We start from the raw sequence: 26,646 nt of genomic DNA on the forward strand, positions 1-26,646 counted from the left end.
TGAAAGTAGTCGGTTACATTTAACACCAATAAACAAGCCATAAACATCATAGTCACGAATAAGACCTTCTCTGATGAAGCTTTGCTTGGATCTATGTTTGTTGTAGTAAGACACTGTGTTGCTCAGGGTTGAGTTGTTGTCTGTTGGTTAGTGTTGGGGTTAGTGTCTGTTGGATGGGGTTGGTGTCTGTGTCTGTTGGTTAGGGTTGGGTTGGTGTCTGTTGGTTAGGGTTGGGTTGGTGTCTGTTGGTTAGGGTTGGGTTGGTGTCTGTTGGTTAGGGTTGGGTTGGGTTGGTGTCTGTTGGTTAGGGTTGGGGTTGGTGTCTGCTGGTTGGGGTTGGTGTCTGTTGGTTGGGTGGGTGTCTGTTGATTACCTTTACTTGAGCCCAAGCATCAGTATCAGTGTATGTTGACCTCTGACTCATCACACTCTCAAGTGGCTAAAACTTTGCTTTATCCAAGTGCTCTGAGAGAATAATGGACTCATCAATCCAGAATGTTCCATGACTTGGCTGTTGGTGTCAGTCCGCAGGTGCCCTTGGGAGTATTTGGAGAGGACCGGGGTTTCTTTGTAGACTCTCAAAATACACGTTTGTCCCTGAAGCAGGGATACTCTGTGAACTCTGTTCCTGAGTGGGTTTGGAGAAGAGGAGGGTTTGTGTGTGCTTTACAACTGCTTCTAAAACAAGCATCTGAAGTTGATTGAGAAGGGTATAAGCTTTGTTCTTCTTCTCCTGGTGTTCCTCTCCTCAGGTTCTGAACACATCTTATCCTCTGAAGATATACTGAACAAAAATATAAACGCAACATGTAAAGTGTTGGTCCCATGTTTCATGAGCTGAAATGAAAGATCCTAGAAATTTTCCAAATTTCACAAAAAACAAATTTCTCTCAAATGTTGTGCACAAATTTGTTTACATCGCTGTTAGTGATCATTTCTCATTTGCCAAGATAATCCATCCACCTGACAGGTGTGGTATATCAAGAAGCTGATTAAACGGCATGATCATTACACAGGTGCACCTTGTGCTGGGGAAAATAAAAAGCCACTCTAAAATGTGCAGTTTTGTCACACAACACAATGCCACAGATGTTCTGAGGAGTATTTTGGTCTGTAATAAAGCCCTTTTGTGGGGGGAAAACATTCTGATTGGCTAGGCCTGGCTCCCCAGTAGGTGGGCCTATTTTATTTTATTTTTATTGCACCTTTATTTACCTAGGCAAGTCAGTTAAGAACAAATTCTTATTTACAATGACGGCCTACCCCGGCCAAACCTGGACAACGCTGGGCCAATTGTGCGCCTATGCCCTCCCAGGCCCACCCATGGCTGTGCCCCTGCCCAGTCATGTGAAATACATAGATTAGGGCCTAATTTATTGATTTCAGTTGACTGAATATTCCTTATATGAGCTGTAACTCAGTAAAATCTTTGAAATTGTTGCATGTTGCGTTTATATTTCTGTTCAGTATAGTTTTCTCCTAACAGTTCGTTATGATGTTTTATTTCCAGACACCACAATAAGATCCGCACCATTGATGGGAGGCGGATGAGAGACCTGGTCTCCGTGGAAACACTGGACCTGAGCAACAATGACATCACAGAAGTCAGAGTTCAAGGTTTCCCTGCAGGTCTCCAGATCAAAGACCTGTAAGATCATCCTCTTAGCTCTCATGTCAAACCTTCTCTCTACATTTCTCCTGTAGGAAATAGGAAATGCTGTGCCAACGTTATCAGCATACAGTGGGGAGAACAAGTATTTGATACACTGCCGATTTTGCAGGTTTTCCTACTTACAAAGCATGTAGAGGTCTGTAATTTTTATCATAGGTACACTTCAACTGTGAGAGACGGAATCTAAAACAAAAATCAAGAAAACCACATTGTATGATTTTTAAGTAACTCATTTGCATTTTATTGCATGACATAAGTATTTGATACATCAGAAAAGCAGAACTTAATATTTGGTACAGAAACCTTTGTTTGCAATTACAGAGATCATACGTTTCCTGTAGGTCTTGACCAGGTTTGCACACACTGCAGCAGGGATTTTGGCCCACTCCATACAGACCTTCTCCAGATCCTTCAGGTTTCGGGGCTGTCGCTGGACAATACGGACTTTCAGCTCCCTCCAAATATTTTCTATTGGGTTCAGGTCTAGAGACTGGCTAGGCCACTCCAGGACCTTGAGATGCTTCTTATGGAGCCACTCCTTAGTTGCCCTGGCTGTGTGTTTCGGGTCGTTGTCATGCTGGAAGACCCAGCCACGACCCATCTTCAATGCTCTTACTGAGGGAAGGAGGTTGTTGGCCAAGATCTCGCGATACATGGCCCCATCCATCCTCCCCTCAATACGGTGCAGTCGTCCTGTCCCCTTTGCAGAAAAGCATCCCCAAAGAATGATGTTTCCACCTCCATGCTTCACGGTTGGGATGGTGTTCTTGGGGTTGTACTCATCCTTCTTCTTCCTCCAAACACGGCGAGTGGAGTTTAGACCAAAAAGCTCTATTTTTGTCTCATCAGACCACATGACCTTCTCCCATTCCTCCTCTGGATCATCCAGATGGTCATTGGCAAACTTCAGACGGGCCTGGACATGCGCTGGCTTGAGCAGGGGGACCTTGCTTGCGCTGCAGGATTTTAATCCATGACGGCATAGTGTGTTACTAATGGTTTTCTTTGAGACTGTGGTCCCAGCTCTCTTCAGGTCATTGACCAGGTCCTGCCGTGTAGTTCTGGGCTGATCCCTGTTCTTCCTCATGATCATTGATGCCTCACAAGGTGAGATCTTGCATGGAGCCCCAGACCGAGGGTGATTGACCGTCATCTTGAACTTCTTCCATTTTCTAATAATTGCGCCAACAGTTGTTGCCTTCTCACCAAGCTGCTTGCCTATTGTCCTGTAGCCCATCCCAGCCTTGTGCAGGTCTACAATTGTATCCCTGATGTCCTTACACAGCTCTCTGGTCTTGGCCATTGTGGAGAGGTTGGAGTCTGTTTGATTGAGTGTGTGGACAGGTGTCTTTTTATACAGGTAACGAGTTCAAACAGGTACAGTTAATACAGGTAATGAGTGGAGAACAGGAGGGCTTCTTAAAGAAAAACGAACAGGTCTGTGAGAGCCGGAATTCTTACTGGTTGGTAGGTGATCAAATACTTATGTCATGCAATAAAATGCAAATTAATTACTTAAAAATCATACAATGTGATTTTCTGGATTTTCACAGTTGAAGTGTACCTATGATAAAAATTACAGACCTCTACATGCTTTGTAAGTAGGAAAACCTGCAAAATCGGCAGTGTATTCTTGTCCATTGAGGATCCCTGACAATGTGCTATGTTGTCTTCCAGGTACCTGAGCAACAACAAGATCCAGTTCCTGGAGGCTGGTGCTCTGGACCAGCTCTCCTCGTCCCTGCAGGTTCTGAGACTGAGCCGGAACCGCATCTCTCAGGTCCCTGTCAAAGGCTTCCAGCTCCCCAAGCTCACCCAACTGTGAGTACTGTTCCATACCACCTCTACAGACACCTCGCAGCTAACTGAAAAACATGTTTGTAAACTCTCCCTATTCGCCTCCTAGCCTATCCTCAACCATCATGAGATAAACAACAAAACGGACCCTGGGCCAGTTGTTAAAGAGATAGTGTATAGTACCCACACAGATGTTGGAGGGAAAAGAACACTGGAAAGTTGGAAACATCTAAGGAGGCTCGTTTGATACAGTCGCATTTGTTGAGGAGAGTGTGAACCTCTCCCCTCCAGGGTAGCAGCATTGGTCAACATCAGACCGATACCATGGCTGATTTATGTCCTGTGCCCGTGGTAGGCTAGCTCTCTCCTCTCTCAGAGCCCTGCTCTCTGTCATTGTCTTCCCTCCCCTGCAGCATGGGGCTAGGTCAGACCCATCCATACCTCAACACTCCCACTCTGGGGAGAAAAGACACATGTAACGGGAGTCTACTCTATTGTAGACATGGCTCCCTTCTCTCCACAGCCCTCCCAGTTTTACCAGGTGGGTATTGTTCAAACAGGTGTTCCTGGTGACACTGTATCTGAGAATGCTTGTGGCAACATGGAGGACACACAAAGACGCTGTGTGGATGTTTATTGTTCAGCTGCGCTCCTGGGCTGTGATGTTAAACCTCACACGCCAGGGGCACAGATCCACTGGTACAAAGCTATCGCAGAACTCTTTTGATACAGAAGGCAAAGGGTTTTTTATCTCCCAGGATAATTAGTATTTTTCCCTTTGCGTGTCCCTGTGAGATTACTCTAAGAAGTACATTGAGAGGTTAACTGTTTACAGTACATTCTCAACAGATGTAGTCCTCTTTTAGTTGAAGTGAATGCAGATGCCCTGCCCTACAAGTCGGTGCTGTTTTAATGTTTTTTGATGACTTAGTTTGCTCCTCTAGTTAACCCTAGCATGGTTAATGAAGGTTTGTGATCATGTGTTGGGGTGCCCAGGTCAGAACGTGACCCTAGTCTATAAACCCTCACCTCAGCTGTCAGGGGTACACATCGCTGGCCACAGGTGGAATAGATACCACCGTGGAATGCCACATATGTTTTTGTGGGGCCGAATGGTGTTGCTAAGTGTTACAGTATTACTTCAGGGTTTTTTGACCTACCTGTAAGTCCATATTTCTCTCTAATTTCTCTGCTCATTATTGCATCTCTCTCTAACTCCTTGCTGTGTTGTTTTCCTGTCCTCCAGTGAGCTGAACAGGAACCGTGTGAGGCAGGTGGAGGGGCTGACCTTCCAGGGTCTGGCCAGTCTGGAGGTCCTCAAGCTACAGAGGAACAACATCAGCAAGCTCACCGACGGAGCCTTTTGGGGCCTGGCCAAGATGAAAGTGCTGTAAGTAACATACAAACATACTGCTCCTAACTCCCTGCCTAGCCTTGAGGACTAATTCAGATCAGTTGCTCTCAAGAACTTGTAGGACCACTTTCTCCTGCTCCACTCATGAGTTTCCACTCTTAACAATTGTTTCACAAGCAACTCTATGCTCTATTCTTATGAGCTAAACTATAAAAACGTGACTGGACAACCTCTAATGTTCTATCTCTTGTTTGGTACCAAACTACATTACCCCTAATGCCTAGTCCGAACCTGTTTCTGTGACCACCTCCTCCCCTGCAGTCACCTGGACTACAACAGCCTGAGGGAAGTGAACAGTGGCTCCCTGTACGGCCTGTCTTCTTTGCTGCAGCTCTTCCTCAGCAACAATTCAATCTCCCACATCAACCCAGATGGCTGGAGGTTCTGCCAGAGGCTACGGGAGCTGTAAGTATTCTGAGTACCACATCAGAAACCTCCAAACCCAGGTTAACCATAGCACCAGAAACCTCCCAACCCTTGTAACTACAGCACCAATCCCTACCTCATCCCCATCCCCTGAGAAACAAACTACAGTATTCATCCCCTAGCCTTCAGCTCCGGACCACAACGTCTTACCCCAGCCTCCAACCATCAACCACCTGTCTCTTCTTGTTGATCCCCTACCACAAACTAACCCTGAATCTGTTCCCTGTTGCGCCCATCCGTTTACCTTCACCAGAGCTACATGACTCACTTAGCGCTCAATACCACACACTCTTCTCACTATAAGCCTGTTTATCCCATAATAAGCGAAAGGATTGACAGTACTTAAGCCCTCTCTGTATTCACATCTCTGTCAGGTTGGTAAAGAGCGTGTAACCCTCTGTTGGTAGGGATACAGGGTAATTGCAGGGGGATCTCCCTGTCTAATGAAGGATATATTATTACTACGACAACCTGTGGCTGGTTGACATACTTACACCACTGTACTGTACTACTGTAGAGCTCAGCTCTGGTCAGGCGTCGCTAACTGTACCGTAAGGCTGTCTGTCAGGCTCCTGTGTGTCTGCGCACAGTGTCACTGTGTGTGTGAGAGAGACAGATTGCTCTGTGTATCTGTGTTGCCGACTCACTGCACTCAGTGCGAGTCCGGGGTTATATGATTTTATTAGCGGGGCCATGATGACTGTGATATCAGTGGGATACTGGAGGATAGTGGCTTGGTTAGCCCTCTGGTGTAGCAGAGAAGCTGTCTTTATGACCTGCCTGTTATTACATTCCGGATGAGACGGCAGCCTGCCTGACGGGGCATCACAGAGACTGACCACACATGACTGACCATCCTAGCCCCCCTCAGAGAGGCAAAGCCCAGCCACTCACACAACAGACCCTTTGAACACGCTCACTGATAAACAAGACATATTTACGACCACTGATACACCGTGTACCTACTTAGACAGGACCATAACTCTGGGAAAATATGTCTTGAGAAGTGTGTATTTGTCCAACCGGAAATGTACATGAATTTTAAATGGTTTGTGTCCCGACTCCTAATCAAGCATGATAGGAAACTGCTGTGGATGAACAGATATTGAACTGACACCACAGTGGAAAAATACAACATCCATCCAGAGGCACATAAAGTAGAGAATAATGACGTCAGGTAGGTTAGGATACCTTAGTGCTGTGCAAACTTGTCCTTCTGGTCCAAGCCTGAAACCGTATGCATTTCTCTCTTCTCACCTCCTGCAGGAATCTGTCCTACAACAACCTGAGTCGTCTGGATGAGGGCAGCCTGGCGGTGCTGGGGGACCTCCACACACTCCGTCTGGGGCACAACGCCATCAGCCACATCACCGAGGGGGCCTTCAGAGGCCTCAAGGCACTGCGCCTCCTGTAAGTCCTCCTGACTGCTCCCAGAGCACACACAACTATGGTTCCACAATGTAGACTCATCTTAAGTGACTCATTTAAGAACAATACAATATTGGCGTCTGCGTTTTATTCATGTGGATTCAATATTCAGTATAGCTTTATTAAGCCCCTCAGGAGCCATTTAGCAAGTGAGGTTAGCTGCTGTTTGGTTTTTAGACCATTGCTTCAAAACAGATCTAGTTTGCGTCCATGTATATTAATGTGTATCTGTTTACCAGGTGTGCATGCGTCACTATTGTCATGGTTTCATTCTGTGAGAACTTTTATTTTTGTGCGTCTGTTTTCGTCTTCTGTCTTTGTTTGGTAGTTGGTTCCCATCGATATTGGACGCACATGTGTTCCCTGTCATTTGCCTCCTTGGAGATTCTTGCCCTTTTTAAACGGAGCAGTGAAAAGCAGTATGGGAGAGTGACTTCTCTCCCCCCACCCTCTACACAGACTTTGAACAGGCAGAAAGAGAGGCAGAGGGAGGCTGGGGGGTGGGTCCTTCTACTAACGTCTTTTTGGCCCGGGATCTTCCCAGAGAGTCAGAGAAAAGAGTCAGGCCTTTGCTTTCTCACAGTGGGGTGACAAGCCAAGGCATATACAGGTCTTTCTCTGCTGGCGCAGAGGGAGCGTTGGGCTGGAGGGAGGGGGTTCAGCTGTGTGAGAGGCCCTCTGTTTGGCTCCCCTCTCCCAACCACTCTTTCTTTCTTTCTTTCTTTCTTTCTTTCTTGGTCTCTTTCTTTTCTTTCTTACTTGGTTGCTTTGTTTCGCCTGTTCGTACTCTTTCCACCCATCCTTTTTCCTCTTTTCACTTTCTCCTTTTGATTTTACTTCCTATTCCCTTTATGCTCACCCTTTTTCTTCCTCGCTCTCCTTCCCTCGCTTTCCTCCCTTCTCTCTCTCTCTCTCTCTCTCTGAGGCAGTTCTAATCTAATCAGTGAAGCGCTGGGTAGGCTCGGGCCCTGGCTGTAAGGGAGCTGGGGCAGCTTTAATTGGGTAGCGCTGCTGGCCGTAGAGGCGTGGGGCTGGAGGTTCACAGTGGGTGCGAAAGCCCAGAAACGTTGAGCATTTCAGCCGGGGGGTCAGTCCTCAGGGGCCCGCAGCCACTGCCTGCATTAAGAAGGCACCGGCCTTTCACGCTCAGCCAGCCAGAAAGAATAGGAAATTGGCAGCCTAGTCCGGCCATGGAGGAAAGGGAACCAAAGGGGATTAGGGAAGGGTGGAGGTGTTGGGAGGGGGTATGGGTGACCATCAGACTCACAGGATTTTCAGTTTGAAATAAAGTATTTTAACGGCACAGGGAACAAAGCATGCGATAGAGCGGCAACTCATGTCTTTGTTCCGCTGTTGTTTTGCCCAGATGACTTCAGCCATTCGAGGTAGTGTGTCGGAAAAGCTCATTAATTGCATTCAACATGTGTTAGGAAACTTCCCGGCAGACTCAAACTGAAAGCTGTTGTTTTATTGAATCTCATTCTGGCTCGGCTCGGCGTGGACATGGCTAACGTCTTTTTTTATACTCATTAGGCTCTGAGTCTCTGTTGGGACTGCCATACCTGCCACCACACTCAGGCACTGACTGTCTGTATCCAAAGGCATTGTGTGCCCGCCAATCCCTCCATGCTGTCATGAATTATACATGTGTTTGCCTGCGTTGGGTTTTGTGCCTTCACCCCCCTCCTCCTCACAAAGGAAAGAATGTGCTTGGCTGGCAGAGCAGAGCAGGAGAGAGGCTAGCTCTTTAGACCAGGTGCAGGGGGGTGTTAAGGGGGTGGGGGGTGGAGTGGTAACCCGTGACTTCCAGCCCCGTCTCTGCCAAGGCTACACAGTGCTTCAGCTCTCGTTTTGCTCTCCTCCTCCTCTCCACCTTTCTTATCCCTTATTTTCTCTCTCTCTCCACAGGGAACTGGACCATAACGACATCTCAGGCACAATAGAGGACACCAATGGGGCCTTCTCTGGACTGGACAGCCTCAACAAGCTGTGAGTACCCCCCTCCTTCTCTCATCCCCCACTCCCCTCTCCCCAGAATCGGTCCCTTTGAGCTGGCTGACCTGCCACTGGTAGGTGATTCTATACAGCTCTGTGGACAGCTCCTTCAGTCCAGGGGGAAGGGTTTTTTACTACAATCCCATAGTTCCCTTCTGAGGCCTGTCCACTGCCTATAGTCTATATGTAGTTTTCCCAGACATGGCTTTAGACAGGACCAGCTCCAGCTCCAGTCTATCTCTCCCCTCCAGGCCCCACATGTCATTTGGAAGTATAACACTGAGAGATTACTTTAAGAGCTGCTCTGAGTTTTATTAGGCTTTTTCATGAAGCTTGCAGATTAATATTTTAATGGCAATTGGCTTGAAACTTGAAATGAGCCTGATTCTGGTTTTCATCTCTGTTTACCAGACTCTAAACTGCTTTGTGTCCAAGTTCAGAGGTTGTCTGTTGGTGGGAGCTGAACTGCCTTGACTTGTTGGTTAAACTATGCCAATTTGTTGTGATCTCTCATATAACCTTTTCATCACAGAATCTAGACTAGTGCAATGTCAAATGTTAGTTAAAGGGTTAAGAAATTCAACCATACCACAATAAACATAGAGTCGAACATAATGGGGCCTAAACAATCCTATATAGGAGAAAAGCAGGTGTCCAACTAAGGCCGTTCCCTGCGTGAGTGCTAGCCTATTGAAAGGGCTTTTCTATTGGCCTGCTGGAGATGAGCCTCAGAAGGTCTTTCCGTCTCTAGCCCTGCTCCTCTCTCTCTGCAACACGGCCCTGCCTGCCTGTTGTTAGGGACTGAGAGAGGGTGAAATTGGGGGGCGGGCTCGGTCATCAACATCAAATACCACATTGGCCCCGTCTCCCCACCCCTTTTGTCCAGTAGTGAGTGGTGGAGTGGAAGCGGCCCTCTGCAGCCCAGCGCTGGCACAATCCCTCCATCCCGCCGGAAAACAACACTCACCAACCCTGGGAAAAAACAGAGAGCGAGTGCGAGGGACATCAGTGTCCTCCACACGCTTTATGTCCCTCCAAATCGAATTGTGAATATCCCCACATGGGAGAACTTGTGCTCTTAGCTTTTTCTGCTCTCACAACAACCACTATTTTCCCATTATTGTTTTAGGAGGTAAAATACATTAATGTATTGAATGTAGATATGTTAGAGTTGGGGTGATATCATTATAGTAGTATGTATTTATTCTTTCCAAAATGTGATTACTTGAAGACAATATGGTTGGAATGAAAGGCCATGTAAATGGCTAGATGTGCAAAATGATGGTGGAAATAAGAGAAGATAAATAAATAAATTGGATGGCAATGCAGTGACTTCCAGTGAGGAGTGGTTCTCCTCTGTGCTGAGGCCTGTTGTTCAGCCCGTCTCCCTGTGTAGGGTCGAGAACCACAGGGCTCTGGCTGATGTGGCGGTCAATAGAGGGCTGAGCGGAGGTGTGACCTCTCTGTCAGGAGTTGACAGGTCCTGTCCATGACCAGTCGTCTGCCTGGAGGACCCCAAGACCCTGGGTCCCTGGCTGTCTTATAGAACACCTGATGAATACCTCTTGACAAATGAATCTGAGGTTGTTCAGCTTTGACATTTTCTGATAGAATTTAAGAAGATGCAACCCCTATTGTAATGGTAACCAAGCTGATGCACGCCCAATGGTTGTTAAAACACGATTTGTATTTACATTGCACAGTGTCGATTTTCAGTGGGTCCATATAGAGGGGGAGAGAAGAGAGTGGAGGAGGCGGGACTGGATTGAAGTGTTCCGATGCAGGGGTCTTAACTCTGAAACAGCCTCCTGTGTCCATCCGCTTCTCCTGGGAAGGAAGGCGGATAGAGGAGAGGAAGGATGGATGGAGGGACGGAAGGGGAGGAGAGGGAGGGAGGGTAGAGGGGTGTATTTTGAAGAGCGACCCAGATTACACCCCCAGTTGGGGGCAAGCTGCGTGTTCCTTGCTTGAACTGGGCCTTGACAAGGCTACTTTTATTTCTCTACAAGCTGTGTTGTCCCTCAGTGAGACAACCTGCTTTTCATGTGCCCCCCGTCATCGCTATTAAATTCAAATAAAGATAAGTGGTCTTTGAAGAGCAGAGCAGGGCCGAGTCCCTCACCCTCCTAATCTCCACACAGTTCGGATTTCCAATACCTCAATCCTCTGCTCTTATCAGATTCAGCCCCACTAATTGTGCCTTTCTCTCTCTCTTCTCCTCCCCTCACCCCGTTCTTTCTCTCTCTGTGTCTGTTTTTTGTCCGTCCCCCGTCCACTCCCTCTCTCTCCCCCGTGTTCTCTCCCGTTTATCGGCACCCTTCATGTTTGGAAATTGCAGAACTCTGTTTGGAAATAAGATCAAGTCGGTGGCCAAGAAAGCCTTCTCAGGACTGGAGGCCCTGGAGTACCTGTGAGTATCCCACAATGCACTGCGCGACCCCGAGATCGGCTGCCAAAAGTAGCTGCCTGAGAGTGCTGCTAGCAATTTAATAGCGTCTTTGGAAAAGGAGAAGACGGGCAGTTTTTGGGGCCAGCTGCTTCCCTCTCGTTAGAGGCAGCTTCAACTTTGGCCTTTTTTCCTGGTGCAGGGGAACAAAGTTATTGAGCATATGGTCAGTTTCGTAGAATAAATGGAATTTATATAAGCCCCTTCACAGGCTCTGGCCGTTACTTTAAACAGACTCTGGCCATTAGGAAAAAAGTGATTGAAAAGTTGAGTATCCTTGGTCTGTGATGCCTGAATCTTTCCACCTTGTTTAAAATAAGCCCTTATAAATAAAGGCACAGCGATCCTTGGCTGGCGGGGACACAGCTGTGTGTGTGCATGCATGTGCGTGTGTGTACCCATGTCCCCTTTCTGTCAGTGCTGACGGGCAGCCCTCTGTTTAATGTCACAACAGGAACCTGGGAGAGAACACCATCCGCTCCATCCAGCCAGAGGCCTTCAGCAAGATGAGGAGCCTCAGGAACCTGTGAGTCCGCAATGATGAATACACACACACACCATACACACATGCACACACGTACGTATACACACATGCACACACGTACGTACACACACACCATACACACATGCACACACGTACGTACACACACACCATACACACGCCCACACACACCTCACACCTCGTCTCTGGAAAATGTGATTATCTTCACAATGTTATGATATGGCTACACCATACAGCTGTAGTCATGGAAGAAGTTCATTATTTTCAGATCAAAGCTAGTCTATAAAAGAGAGTGAATATATGTATTTAGCCCTAACAGTGTCCCTCCTCTCCCAGGCTCGTCCAGAGTGACAGTTTCCTGTGTGACTGTCAGCTCCACTGGTTCCCTGAGTGGCTGATGACCCGGGGGCTACAGACTGGCGTAGAGGCTACCTGTGCCCACCCCGAAACCCTGAAGGGTACTAGCATCTTCCAGGCTCCACCAGAGAGATTTGTCTGTGGTGAGTAGTGGGTGTGTGTGTGGTGGGGGGCTGTACAGTTGCTTTCTGCCTGAGACAGCGCAGGCAGCAGCTAAGACCAGATGGTGTTTTAGATTCCAGCTCAGGGTTGTTTACAGTATATGTGTGTATTTGTTTATGTTTGTGTGATTTTGTTCAAATGTCTGATTTTGTGTCTTTGTTTGAGCTGCGATGTGCTAATCCTTGTTTGTCTTTATGTTTGTGTTAAACAAGACTTTTGTATACATATCTTCTGTCACTGAGATAAAACATTTGGTTACAAAGAATAATGCTTATCTCATTTTCTTGTCCTCCCTCCGTCTCTCTCCTCCCTCCCTCCGTCTCTCTCCTGTAGATGACCTGCCTATGCCCCAGATCACGGTGCAGCCAGAGACCACAGTGACGGTTCTGGGTAGTGACGTGCGCCTCACGTGCACGGCGGCCAGCAGCAGCAGCTCACCTATGACCTTCGCCTGGCGCAAAGACCAGGAGCTGCTCCGCCATGCTGAGGTGGAGAACTTCGCCCACGTGCGCGCTCACCACGGGGGGGTGCATGAGGCCGGGGGGGTGATGGAGTACACCACCATTTTGCACCTGCGCCATGTGACCTTCGCCCACGAGGGCCGATACCAATGCATCATCACCAACCACTTTGGCTCCTCCTACTCCACCAAGGCCCGCCTCACTGTCAACGGTACGCTGCCAGGCCCTGAAGTGTTAACTGTCTCCCAGTATGACTGGTTTATACAAAATCTAATTCTATTTGTTACATGCGCCGAATACAACACCTTACCGTGAAATGCTTATTTACAAGCACTTAACCAACGATGCAGTTTAAGAAAATAGAGTTAAGAAAATATTTACTAAATAAACTAAAGTTAATTATGAAAATAAAAAGTAACACAATAAAATAACAATAATGAGGCAATATACAGGGGGTACCGGTACCGAGTCAATGTGCGGGGGTACAGGTTAGTCGAAAGAAAAGGACGACTCTCGGTCGACCAAGATTTTTTTTAGTCGGGGACAGCCCTAGTTTGTTTGTTTGTGTGCGTGTGGTTGGATAATTTTCCCTCTGTAATATGCTGATTTAGTAGATATTTTCCCCATTTAAACTCCATAACAGGGCAGAATGAGATTAGTGGTAATTCTTAGCTTAAACAAAGTATCTCTCTCTCTCTGTCCCTCTGCATCTCTCTCTGTGAGTTTCTCTGGGTGGAATTTGGAACAAATTGATTTAGGCTTGTTGTGGTGCTGACAGTGCCCATATATTACACGTCCTTTCAGTTAGGCCAACCGATGCTGACTGATTGTTTGCTGGCAGACTGTAGTTTGGTTTCCTGGCTGCCCTGCCCACCCAAATGAAACCGTCTCCCTAGCCATCTCCCCAACCCAATTCAACTTCTAAACAATGATAGCAGAACCGCCTCTTCCTATACGCAGACTACGCGCTGTGCGTAGGGCACTGCGGCTGCTAGGGCACCCCGACCTTAAAATACAGATTTTGGAACTAAGTCAGGGTCTCAACTTACTGTTGAGGTAGAAAAGTAGAATACACAAGGTGCAATTTCAAATTGTAGTAGTGCATCAACAGTTTTCCACTTGTTAGTCACTCAATTAGGCCATGTCAGCTAATATTGTTTTAGATTGTTAGGTAAAGTAGTTTAGCCAGCTATCTAATCCTTGTAGTAGGCCTAATCATCACCAAATTACTGACTGGGCACGCATTCAGTGCTCATTGATTTTGTTAGTCGCTCTCACAGATATCATATAAACATGGCATAAGTCATTACAAAATGTGTAGAATTGCAGGAAATTACCTTTTTAAAACTGCCATACTTTCTCTACACTCCATTGCAAAATGGGAGGGACTGTTATGTAGCTGTGGTGTTAACCTCAGTATATCTCTGTTGTGGCTAACCCAGTGTCTCATCTCCTCCATTCCCACACAGTCATGCCTACGTTTGTGAAGACCCCTCGAGACAACACCATCCGTACGGGCACCACTGCCAAGCTGGAGTGTGCGGCCGAGGGGCACCCCACCCCCGAGATCGCCTGGCAAAAGGACGGAGGCACGGACTTCCCGGCGGCACGCGAGCGGCGGATGCACGTGATGCCTGACGATGACGTGTTCTTCATCATGGACGTCAAGCTGGAGGACATGGGCGTGTACAGCTGCACCGCCAAGAACACAGCGGGCACCGTGTCTGCCAATGCCTCTCTCACCGTGCTGAGTAAGACTTGACTGCTGGCAATGCCCTACACCTACTGACACACTCACCCACACCCCTCTACAATGTTTGAGGATTTATGGTTCAGGTGACCATTATTGATACTACTTCCGACAAAATATGTACACTTGTAAACGGCTCTAAAGCCAGTTGTGAACTGGTCGCCTTGGTCATAGAATGAAATGCTTCTGGCAGCTGTGGCCTTCCTCTGAGTCAGAGGTCAGGGTAGGGGTTAGATGGGGGAGGGTGGGATAGGGGGACTTCACAGAGGGGTGTTTGTTACTTCTCACCCCTCTCCTCTCAGGGTGGAGGCCTCAGTTCTCCTGGAGGGGCTTCTATTGGTAGTGTGAGGACTGAGGCTAGTTGATGAGATCACATATTGTCAAGTACTGTAATGTGTAAGGGCTTGGTCTACTCCACTGTATGTAGACTGTAGTAGTGCAGAACAACTCCTCGCAGGGATATGAGATAGCAATAGCCCTCAGGAGTGGCTTTGTAATGTTTAGTCATGCATGAGGAAAGCTCAGAGCTGAGGCCTTGTCTGAAGAGGTGGAGGAGACAGAGTGGGAAGGAGGGTGGGAAAGGGGTAAGTGAAATCTCTTAATCTTTGTGTTTCCTGCTGAGAGGGAAAGGGGTTCTCTCTAAGAGTAGGGGCGTCAAACGTTCAGCCTGCTGCGGAGACCCTATGGACACTAGTCTAGAGCCCCTAGTTAAATTGTGCTTAGGAGCATTTTTTGAATCTCTAAATGGTTAAATGTTTTCTTCATTTACTATCATCCTAAATTAAGAGATACATATTTTGCCATATCTAATTAATGTATAATGAACAAAAATATAAATGCAACATCAAATCAAATTGTATTTGTCACATGTACCGAATACAACAGGTGTAGACCTTACCGTGAAATGCTTACTTTACAAGCCCTTAACCAACAATTCAGTTCAAGAAATTTAGATATTTACTTAATAAACTAAAGTAAAAAATGTAATCAAAAGTAATACAATAAAATAACAATAACGAGGCTATATACAGAGGGTACCGGTACCGAGTCAATGTGCGGGGGTACAGGTTAGTCAAGGTAATTTGTACATTGGTAGGGGTAAAGTCACTATGCATAGATAATAAACAGCAAGTACCAGCAGTGTAAAAACAAAGGGGGTCAATATAAATAGTCTGGGTGGCCATTTGATGAATTGTTCAGCAGCCTTGTGGCTTGGGGGTAGAAGCTGTTAAGGAGCCTTTTGGACCTAGACTTGGTGCTACGGTACCGCTTGCCGTGCGGTAGCAGAGAGAACAGTCTATGTCTTGGGTGACTGGAGTCTTTAACAATTTTATGGAACTTCCTCTGACACCGCCTAGTATATAGGTCCTGGATGGCAGGAAGCTTGGCCCCAGTAATGTACTGGGCTGTACACACAACCCTCTGTAGCGCCTTACGGTCGGATGCTGAGCAGTTGCCATACCAGGCGGTGATGCAACCGGTCAGGATGCTCTCAATGGTGCAGCTGTAGAACGTTTTGAGGCTCTGGGGAACCATGCCAAATCTTTTTAGTCTCCTGAGGGGGAAAAGGCGTTGTCGTGCCCTCTTCACAACTTTCTTGGTGTGTTTAGACCGTGATATATTGTTGTTGATGTGGACACCAAGGAACTTGAAACTCTCTACCCGCTCCACTACAGCCCCGTCGATGTGAATGGGGGTGTGTTTGGCCCTCCTTTTCCTGTAGTCCACGATTATCATCTTTGTCTTGCTCACATTGAGGGAGAGGTTGTTGTCCTGGCACCACACTTCCAGGTCTCTAAACTCCTCCCTACAGGCTCTCATCATTGTCGGTGATCAGGCTTGCCACCGTTGTGTCGTTAGCAAACTTAATGATCGTGTTGGAGTCGTGCTTGGCCATGCAGTCGTGAGTACAGAAGGGGACTAAGCACACAACCTTGAGGGGCCCCTGTGTTGAGGATCAGCGTGGCAGATGTGTTGTTGCCTACTCTTACCACCTAGGTGCAGCCCGTCAGGAAGTCCAGGATCCAGTTGCAGAGGGAGGTGTTTAGTCACAGGGTCCTTAGCTTAGTGATGAGCTTTGTGGGCACTATGGTGTGGAACAATGAGCTGTAGTTAATGAACAGCGTTCTCACATAGGTGTTCCTTTTGTCCAGGTTGGAAAGGGCAGTTTGGAGTGCGATTGAGATTGCGTCATCTGTGGATCTGTTGGGGCGGTATGCGAATTGGAGTGGGTCTAGGGTTTCCCGGATGATGGTGTTGATTTGAGCCATGACCAGCCTTTCAAAGCACTTTATGGCTACTGACGTGAGTGCAACAGGGCGGTAGTCATTTAGGCAGGGTACCTTCGCTTTCTTGGGCACAGGGACTATGGTGGTCTGCTTGAAATGTAGTTAATACAGACTCGGTCAGGGTGAGGTTGAAAATGTCAGTGAAGACACTTGCCAGTTGGTCCACGCATGCTCTGAGTATCCGTCTGGCCCCGCGGCCTTGTGAGTGTTGACCTGTTTAAAGGTCTTACTCACATCGGCTACGGAGAGCATGATCACATAGTCGTCCGGAACAGCTGGTGCTCTCATGCATGCTTCAGTGTTGCTTGCCTCAATGCGAGCATAAAAGGCATTTAGCCTGTCTGGTAGGCTTGCGTCACTGGGCAGCTCGCGGCTGGGTTTCCCTTTGTAGTCCGTATTAGTTTGCAAGCCCTGCCCAGAGTTTTTTTTCACCTCTGGTTGCACATGTGACATGCTGGTAGAAATTAGGTAAAACGGATTTAAGATTGCCTGCTTTAAAGTCCCTGGCCACTAGGAGCGCCGCTTCTGGATGAGCATTTTCTTGTTTGCTTATGGCCATATACAGCTCGATGAGTGCGGTCTTACTGCCAGCATCGGTTTGTGGTGGTAAATAGACGGCTACGAAAAATATAGATACAAATCTCTTGGTAGATAGTGTGGTCTACAGCTTATCATCAGGTACTCTACCTCAGGCGAACAATACCTTGAGACTTTCTTAATATTAGATATCGCGCAGCAGCTGTTATTGACAAATAAACACACACACCACCGGACGTAGCAGTTCTGTCCTGCCGATGGACGGAAAACCCAGCCAACTGTATATTATCCATGTCGTCATTCAGCCACGACTCGGTGAAACATAAGATATTACAGTTTTTAATGTCCTGTTGGTAGGATAGTCTGGAACGGAGCTCATCCAGTTTATTCTCCAGTGATTGCACGTTGGCAAATAGAACGGATGGTAGAGGCGTGTTAACCACTCGCCTACGAATTCTCACAAGGCACCCCGATCTCCGCCCCCTGTACCTCCGTCTTTTCTTCACGCGAATGACGGGGATTTGGGCCACGTCTCGGAGAAACAGTATATCCTTCGCGTCGGACTCATTAAATAAAAAATATTTGTTCTTTTTGAGGTGAGTAATCACTGTTCTGATATCCAGAAGCTCTTTTCGGTCATAAGAGACAGTAGCAGAAACATTATGTACAAAATAAGTTACAAACAATGTGAAAAAACACACAAAATAGCACCGTTGGTTAGTAGCCCGTAAAACGGCAGCCATGCTCTCCGACACCATTGTGACATGCAACAATGTCAACGATTTTACTGAGTTACAGTTCATATAAGGAAATCAGTCAATTGAAATAAATAAATAATGCCCTAATCTATGGAATTCACATGACTGGGCAGCGTGCAGCCATGGTTGGGGAGGGCATAGGCCCACTCACTGGGGAGCCAGGCCCAGCCAATCAGAATTAGTTTATTACAGACAGAAATACTCCTCAGTTTCATCAGCTGTCCGGGTGGCTGGTCTCGGACAATCCCGCAGGGGAAGAAGCAGGATGTGGAGGTCCTGGGCTGGCTACACGTGGTCTGCGGTTGTGAGGCTGATTGGATGTACTGCCAAATTCTCTAAAACGACGTTGGATGCTGCTTATGGTAGAGAAATTAACATTCAATTATCTGGCAACAGCTCTGGTGGACATTCCTGCAGTCAGCATGCCAGTTGCACGCTACCTCAAAACCTGAGACATCTGTGGCATTGTGTTGTGTGACAAAACTGTACATTTTAGAGTGGCCTTTTATTGTCCCCAGCACAAGGTGCACCTGTGTAATGATCATTCTGTTTAATCAGCTTCTTGATATGCCACACCTTTCAGGTGGATGGATTATATTGGTATAAGAGAAATGCTCACTAACAGGGATGTCAAAAATGTATGCATATTTTGTGCATATGGAACATTTCTGAGATCTTTTATTTCAGCTCATGAAACATTGGACCAATACTTTACATGTTGCGTTTATGTTTTTGTTCAGTATATATTACGCTAATTTCCATGATGTGGACAGTATGTGTTACTACATTACACAAGCTGACGGTTTGACCACATCTAATTGGGGGGGAATTACACATCCCTTTTTACCTCAGATTGGTTATAAAGGCTATAAAAGTATAAAAGTTTATAGTCAACACGATGACAGAAGATCGTAGGTCTTAGAACGCAGCTATCATTTTCTTTCTCAAATGGAACAGATCATTTTGGGCGGTTTCTCTATAAAAATTGCTGGCCACACATCAATACACGGATTTGAAAGTCAAATGATCACTTAAATAACAGCCAACCGTTGTCACTGTTGGTATCCTATAGCGGGTCATGATTCGTTGAAATTAACTAACAGAAAAAGTTTTGTTTTCTTTTCCGTGATGGCAGCCTCCCAAAATCAACATCTGCCATTCCAAAATATAGATAGAAGCCTTCTACAAATTCTCATCTAGCCAACCATGTATAGGTTATTCCAAGTTTCCTTGTGGCCTTTGAATAGTGTTAGTTTAAACAGCGCTACACCCCAAACATTTTCCCCCTGTTCTATTGATTTCAAAGTGATATTGATGGAAGTGATAAAAAAAAAAAAAAGGTGTTGCTTTACACTTACTGCGTTGGTGACCCACTTGAATCAAAATGCAACACTTCAAAATGTAGCTAGCTGTCTTCTACAAATTGTCCTCTAACCAGTGATGTACACATTATTCCCAGATTCCATATGGTTTTTGAGCTGTGTTAGTTTTAACAGGACGTGCAACCTCACGCAATTGATTCCGACGTGATAATCGATAGGAGTGATTGACAAAACAGTGTTGCTTTTGGAACGCGCCTACACAAAAGGCTCATTAGAATTATGTACACAATATGCCCACTGTTGCGTCATTAGAATTTGTGAGAATTAACGCAGTGGTTAGGATAATTAACGTAGCGGTTAGGATAATTAACGTAGTGGTTAGAAGAATTAACGTAGCAGTTAGGAGAATGAACGTAGCGGTTAGGATAATTAACGTAGCAGTTAGGAGAATGAACGTAGCAGTTAGGAGAATGAACGTAGCAGTTAGGAGAATGAACGTAGCAGTTAGGAGAATGAACGTAGCGGTTAGGATAATTAACGTAGCAGTTAGGAGAATGAACGTAGCGGTTAGGATAATTAACGTAGCAGTTAGGAGAATTAACGCAGCGGTTAGTAGAATTTACATAGTTAACCTACTTTGGTTAAGGTTAGGAAAAATATTAGGGGATAGGTTAGCTAACATGCTAAGTAGTTGCAAAACGCACCAGTTGTGTCAATTTAGTTTGAGAAGTAATGAGAGTAGAGTTGGGAATGACCTGTCTGCGCTAGTGGGATTACTAGACTTTGACCTTTCCCTCCTGTCTACAGAGACGCCCCACCTGGACCAAGAGCTGGAGGACCGTAGTGTGGTGGTGGGGGAGACTGTAGCCCTGCAGTGTAAGGCCCAGGGCAGCCCCCCACCCAAAATCACTTGGCTGAGGAACGACGAGCCCCTCCACTCCTCTGACCGACACCACTTCACCCCCGGCAACCAGCTGCTGGTGATCGGCAGCGCCGCCCTAGAGGACGCTGGGAGGTACACGTGCGTCATGTCCAACACGCTGGGCACGGAGCGCGGCCACAGCCAGCTGAGTGTCCGTCAGCGGCAGACCGGCTGCTCCGCTCCGTCCGGCCCCAGCACCGTCACCATGGGCATCATCGTCATTGCCGTGGTGACCAGCATCGTGGTGACCTCGCTGGTGTGGGTGTGCATCATCTACCAGACGCGCAAGAAGAGCGAGGAGTGCAGCGTAACCAACACGGGTGAGAGGGCACTCATATAGTTATACTTATTTACATTTACATTTTAGTCATTTAGCAGACACTCTTATCCAGAGTGACTTACAGTTAGTGAGTGCATACATTTTCATACTTATCACAGGAAATGGCTGTTCACCATCCATGTCATGGTGTTGACCGTAGTTTGTGCTGGTGCTAATGTTATCTGTCCCCTCTCCTCCCTTCCCAGATGAGACAATCGTGCCCCCAGACGTCCCCAGCTACCTGTCCTCCCAGGGGACCCTCTCGGAGCGCCAGGACGTGTGTATCCGCGTGGAGGCTAGCGTTGGACCTCAGCCCAACGGACACATAGACAACACAGGTAAAGTCTTCAGCTTGGTTCCCATATGAACCTCCAATTCTCCTCCATGACTGAACTGCTGGACCGCTCAAGGTCCTTTTGTATCTAACTTCACGGAATGTTTGCTTTACGTCTCCTCTAAATTCATGGAATTGTGGAAAAGTGTAGGCGTCTTAATAACTATATTCTCTCTGTCTATGTGCTGGTGTAGGTTACAATGGGGCTGTAGTTTGTACAGAGTGTATGGAGAATGGGAACAGCTACTCCAAGTCAGACTCAGAATACCTCCCCCAGGGGCTTGGACCTGCAGGCCTGGAGTACCAACAACGCGCTCACCCCCAGCACATGGACTACAGTGTACCTGTACCCCTAGGGGTGGACACGGGACCCTACACGGCCCCCCTCTGCAACGGGACCCCCAATGGAGTCAGAAGGGATGCCCCGCCACCTGAATTTCCCAGCAACCACAACACAGTGTCATCACAGAGAAACCACAACAGAAAAGGTAGAGTGATATTCCTATTCCACACTGTTGAGGACAGGATGGGGAATGCTGGAGAATCTGTTGTCGTTTGAGCCCTTAGTTGTGTAGATGACCCTGCCATGACGAATCACCATGAAGGGAGTATGGTGGATAGTCTGTGGCCTATATTTGAGAGTGTATTCTACTGTAGTTGGGAGGCTGAACATGCTAAGGATACCTCTCACCTTAAGTAACATGAAAAGCAGCACTGAGTTCCCATCGCTGCCACACTCACAGGGGAGCAGGTCGGGTCTTGTCCTGGGATGCTGTACCCTTTGGCAAGGAACCATCTGGGATGAATTGGTGGTCGAATGTCGATCTGCGCTTCATAATGTAAACGTAGCAATATGGATGCATTCCATAGCCAATAGCCTTGAGTTCTGTACAGATAGATGTCTTGATAAGTGTATGTGCAGTGACTGGCTGACGTGGCGTTCTCTTCTCTCTCTTTTTTTCTCTCCCAGGTTCCTCAGTGAACAGGACAGGACACACAATGCTAGTGTGCTCCCCATCCCAAGAGGAGGCCTTCCACAAGCCGGTGAAACTCGCCCCCGTAACACACCAATACACACTGGACACGGATTGTGAGCCAGAGCTCAGACAGACTCTACTGTCCAACGGACACACTCCCAGAGCCTCCCAGAGTGACAGCACCCCCCTCAGGAGCGCCAGCGACTAGCAGGCTCTCCCCACCCTGACACTAACAGACTCACTAGCCCTGAGAGGACTTGTTCTTTGCACTGGGAACTGCTACCTCAAACAGAGAGGCCAAGATCTGATCCCCTCCCCTAACAGGGCGGGAGCAGGGAGGGGGGTGGCATCCAGAGTTTTGAAGGCGGAGCTTGTGTGGGTGGCGTCCCATCTGAGCGTATCAGCTGTACATACTTAAAACCTTCCCCTGGGAGGTGTCAACCAATCCTAGCTCCAAATGTGACTTGCATTTGAAGCATGCAAATGTAGGGAATATTTTACAGTAATGTGCGAAAGAGATATACCATTTGACAATTAACTGTACATAAGAGTTTTCATATATATATTATATAACTTTTACAAAGAGTATTTGAATTTATTCTGTGCATGACAAAGAACGGAGTGATGGTATTCTTTTGTCTCTTTAACAAGCCTTGTCAGCCTCTACTTACCAGCTTCAACTGCGGTGCCTTATTGCATGATCAAAGAAACCACGAACCGGACTCGTAGTATAGCAGAGATTTCTGAGAGCTATCGTACACTCTTTGTCATATCATGGAACACTTATTGCACTTGAATGTTGTTTGACAAACACAAACGCTGCCCGTCATGGCCTTAAACCATAACTCATATTTACTGGTATTTTATGAAGGAAGCTTTGATTTAATTTATTTTGGTACGTGATATGGTACAACCTAGGACAAGGGAGTGTTTGGGATATGAATCTAGGTTATTGATGTTTAAGCACTTTGGTATTCATCATAAATGACCTCTGGAAACGCAGACTCGGTACATGTAACCCAATAGGAATGTAAGAAATCCTAGTCAGGAAACGCGACACATTTCTGACATAGCCATGGAATGTCAAGTCTCTTCCACCTGTCAAGGTACTAACTATAGTGCCATCAGAAAGTATTCATACCCCTTGACTTATTCCACATTTTTGTTGTGTAACAGCCTGAATTCAAAATGGATTAAATAGATTTTCACCCATCTACACACAATACCCCATAATGACAAAGTGAAAACGTGTTTTTAGAAATGTTAGCAAATTTGTGGAAAATTACTTTCAAGTAGATTTAGGTCCAAACTGTAACTCGGCCACTCAGGAACATTCACTGTCTTCTTCGTAAGCAACTCCAGTGTAAATTTGGCCTTGTGTTTTAGGTTACTGTCCTGCTGAAAGGTGAATTCATCTCCCAGTGTCTGGTGGAAAGCAGACTGAACCAGGTTTTCCTCTAGAATTTTGCCTGTGCCTAGCTCTATTCCGTTTATTTCTTATCCTGAAAAACTCCCCAATCCTTAACGGGCGGCAGGTAGCTTAGTGGTTAAGAGCGTTGTGCCAGTAACCGAAAGGTCGCTGGTTCTAATCCCCGAGCCGACTAGGTGAAAAATCTGTCGATGTGCCCTTGAGCAAGGCACTTAACCCTAATTGCTCCTGTAAGTCGTTCTGGATAAGAGCGTCTGCTAAATGACTAATTATTATTAATGATTACAAGCATACCCATAACATGATGCAGCCACCATTATGCTTGAAAATATGGAAGTACTCAGTAATGTGTTGTATTGGATTTGCCCCAAACATAGCACTTTGTATTCAGGATTAAAAGTTAATTGGTTTGCCACATTCGTTGCCATGTTACTTTAGTGCCTTGTTGAAAACATGATGCATGTTTTGGAACATTTGTGTTCTTTACAGGGTTCCTTCTTTTCACTCAGTCAATTAGGTTAGTATTGTGGAGTAACTACAATGTTGTTGCGCCATCCTCAGTTTTCTTCCATCACAGCCATTAAATTATGTAACTGTTTTAAAGTCGCAATTGGCCTCATGGTGAAATCCCAGAGGGGTTTCCTTCCTCTCCGGCAACTGAGTTAGGAATGACGCCTGTATTTTTGTAGTGACTGGATGTATTAATACACCATTCAAAGTGTAATGAATAATTTGACCATGCTCAAAAGGATATTCAATGTCTGCTTTTTCTTTACCCATCTACCAATAGGTGGCCTTCTTTGTGAGGCATTGGAAAACCTCCCTGGTCTTTGTGGTTGAATTTCTGTTTGAAATTCACTGCTTGATTGAGGGACCTTACAGATAATTGGTATGTGTGGATGAGATGAGGTACAGTGGGGAAAAAAAGTATTTAGTCAGCCACCAATTGTGCAAGTTCTCCCACTTAAAAAGATGAGAGAGGCCTGTAATTTTCATCATAGGTACACGTCAACTATGACAGACAAAATGAGGAAAAAAAATCCAGAAAATCACATTGTAGGATTTTTAATGAATTTATTTGCATATTATGGTGGAAAATAAGTATTTGGTCAATAACAAAAGTTTCTCAATACTTTGTTATATACCCTTTGTTGGCAATGACACAGGTCAAACGTTTTCTGTAAGTCTTCACAAGGTTTTCACACACTGTTGCTGGTATTTTGGCCCATTCCTCCATGCAGATCTCCTCTAGAGCAGTGATGTTTTGGGTCTGTCGCTGGGCAACACAGACTTTCAACTCCCTCCAAAGATTTTCTATGGGGTTGAGATCTGGAGACTGGCTAGGCCACTCCAGGACCTTGAAATGCGTCTTACGAAGCCACTCCTTCGTTGCCCAGGCGGTGTGTTTGGGATCATTGTCATGCTGAAAGACCCAGCCACGTTTCATCTTCAATGCCCTTGCTGATGGAAGGAGGTTTTCACTCAAAATCTCACGATACATGGCCCCATTCATTCTTTCCTTTACACGGATCAGTCGTCCTGGTCCCTTTGCAAAAAAACAGCCCCAAACATGATGTTTCCACCCCCATGCTTCACAGTAGGTATGGTGTTCTTTGGATGCAACTCAGCATTCTTTGTCCTCCAAACACGACGAGTTGAGTTTTTACCAAAAAGTTATATTTTGGTTTCATCTGACCATATGACATTCTCCCAATCCTCTTCTGGATCATCCAAATGGACTCTAGCAAACTTCAGACGGGCCTGGACATATACTGGCTTAAGCAGGGGGACACGTCTGGCACTGCAGGATTTGAGTCCCTGGCGGCGTAGTGTGTTACTGATGGTAGGCTTTGTTACTTTGGTCCCAGCTCTCTGCAGGTCATTCACTAGGTTCCCCCGTGTGGTTTTGGGATTTTTGCTCACCGTTCTTGTGATCATTTTGACCCCACGGGATGAGATCTTGCGTGGAGCCCCAGATCGAGGGAGATTATCAGTGGTCTTGTATGTCTTCCATTTCCTAATAATTGCTCCCACAGTTGATTTCTTCAAACCAAGCTGCTTACCTATTGCAGATTCAGTATTCCCATTCTGGTGCAGGTCTACAATTTTGTTTCTGGTGTCCTTTGACAGCTCTTTGGTCTTGGCCATAGTGGAGTTTGGAGTGTGACTGTTTGAGGTTGTGGACAGGTGTCTTTTATACTGATAACAAGTTCAAACAGGTGCCATTAATACAGGTAACGAGTGGAGGACAGAGGAGCCTCTTAAAGAAGAAGTTACAGGTCTGTGAGAGACAGAAATCTTGCTTGTTTGTAGGTGACCAAATACTTATTTTCCACCATAATTTGCAAATAAATTCATTAAAAATCCTACAATGTGATTTTCTGGATTTATTTTTCTCAATTTGTCTGTCATAGTTGACGTGTACCTATGATGAAAATTACAGGCCTCTCATCTTTTTAAGTGGGAGAACATGCACAATTGGTGGCTGACTAAATACTTTTTTCCCCCACTGTATGCCATTCAAAAATCATGATAAACATGATTACTGTACACAGTCCATGCAACTTATTATGCGACTTGTTAAGCAAATGTATACTCCTGAAGGTATTTAGGCCATAACAAAGGGGTTGAATACTTATTGACTCAAGACATTTCAGCTTTTTAATTTTAATTAATTTGTAAAAATTTCAGAAAACATATGTCCACTTTGACATTATGGAGTATTGTGTGTAGACCAGTGACAAAACATTTCAATTTAATCAATTTTAAATTCATGCTGTAACTCAACCAAATGTGTAAAAAGTCAAGGGCTGTGAATACTTTCTGATGGCAATGTACCAACCAGGGGTTAGAACCGAAATCATTTTCCATTTGTTTAGTTCTGAACGGAACCATTTTTGTAATTTTTTGCTGTTCCAACCAACAAATAAAGTTTTAAACCGGTTTGAATCCCAAAAAATACTGATTTATATTGTTCCTTACTGTTCCCTTATAAACCTCAGACATTAAATTACTTCACCAATTTGTGCTGATAGAGCAGCTTGCTATGGAGTGGCCAAGCTATAGTTTTTTACATGCATTGGACAGAAATGTAAGGCGCGAGATGCGACTGAAAATGTGTGTGTGGGGAGAGCGAGAGAGCAGAGGAGGAGGCTTGGCTTGAAGTGCTGGGCATCTTGTTTATTACATGCATTATATGAATTAGGCCCACAAAATTAAACCTACGGAGGAGTGGCTTCTATGGAGGAACTTTGAATGTCTTTGAACTTCTGAGAGTTGTCTTAACGTTGGACCAGAGCTAGCTAGCTAACAAGCTGTGCAGAGCGGCACCAGAATTAAAATAAAAACAC

The 26,646-nt window shown here is 46.1% G+C and overlaps 1 protein-coding gene across 1 annotated transcript in view; it reads left to right on the top strand.

Annotated features, from left to right (window-relative positions):
• Positions 1-23,713, top strand: part of LOC311134379 (leucine-rich repeats and immunoglobulin-like domains protein 1) — a 47,442-nt gene extending 23,729 nt beyond the window's left edge. The window contains exons 4-18 of the mRNA XM_084168035.1: positions 1,511-1,648; positions 3,350-3,493; positions 4,716-4,859; positions 5,145-5,288; positions 6,576-6,719; positions 8,646-8,726; positions 11,071-11,142; positions 11,633-11,704; positions 12,017-12,180; positions 12,533-12,871; positions 14,130-14,411; positions 20,123-20,557; positions 20,763-20,894; positions 21,085-21,378; positions 21,861-23,713. Of these exons, the coding sequence (XP_084024161.1) occupies positions 1,511-1,648; positions 3,350-3,493; positions 4,716-4,859; positions 5,145-5,288; positions 6,576-6,719; positions 8,646-8,726; positions 11,071-11,142; positions 11,633-11,704; positions 12,017-12,180; positions 12,533-12,871; positions 14,130-14,411; positions 20,123-20,557; positions 20,763-20,894; positions 21,085-21,378; positions 21,861-22,075 (2,800 nt within the window). The 3' untranslated portion in view covers positions 22,076-23,713. The remainder of the gene's footprint in view (positions 1-1,510; positions 1,649-3,349; positions 3,494-4,715; positions 4,860-5,144; positions 5,289-6,575; positions 6,720-8,645; positions 8,727-11,070; positions 11,143-11,632; positions 11,705-12,016; positions 12,181-12,532; positions 12,872-14,129; positions 14,412-20,122; positions 20,558-20,762; positions 20,895-21,084; positions 21,379-21,860) is intronic.
• Positions 23,714-26,646: the final 2,933 nt, after the last annotated feature.

This window comes from Coregonus lavaretus (genome assembly GCF_964263955.1).
Source record: "Coregonus lavaretus genome assembly, chromosome: 8".
NCBI classification, from domain to species: Eukaryota; Metazoa; Chordata; class Actinopteri; order Salmoniformes; family Salmonidae; genus Coregonus; species Coregonus lavaretus.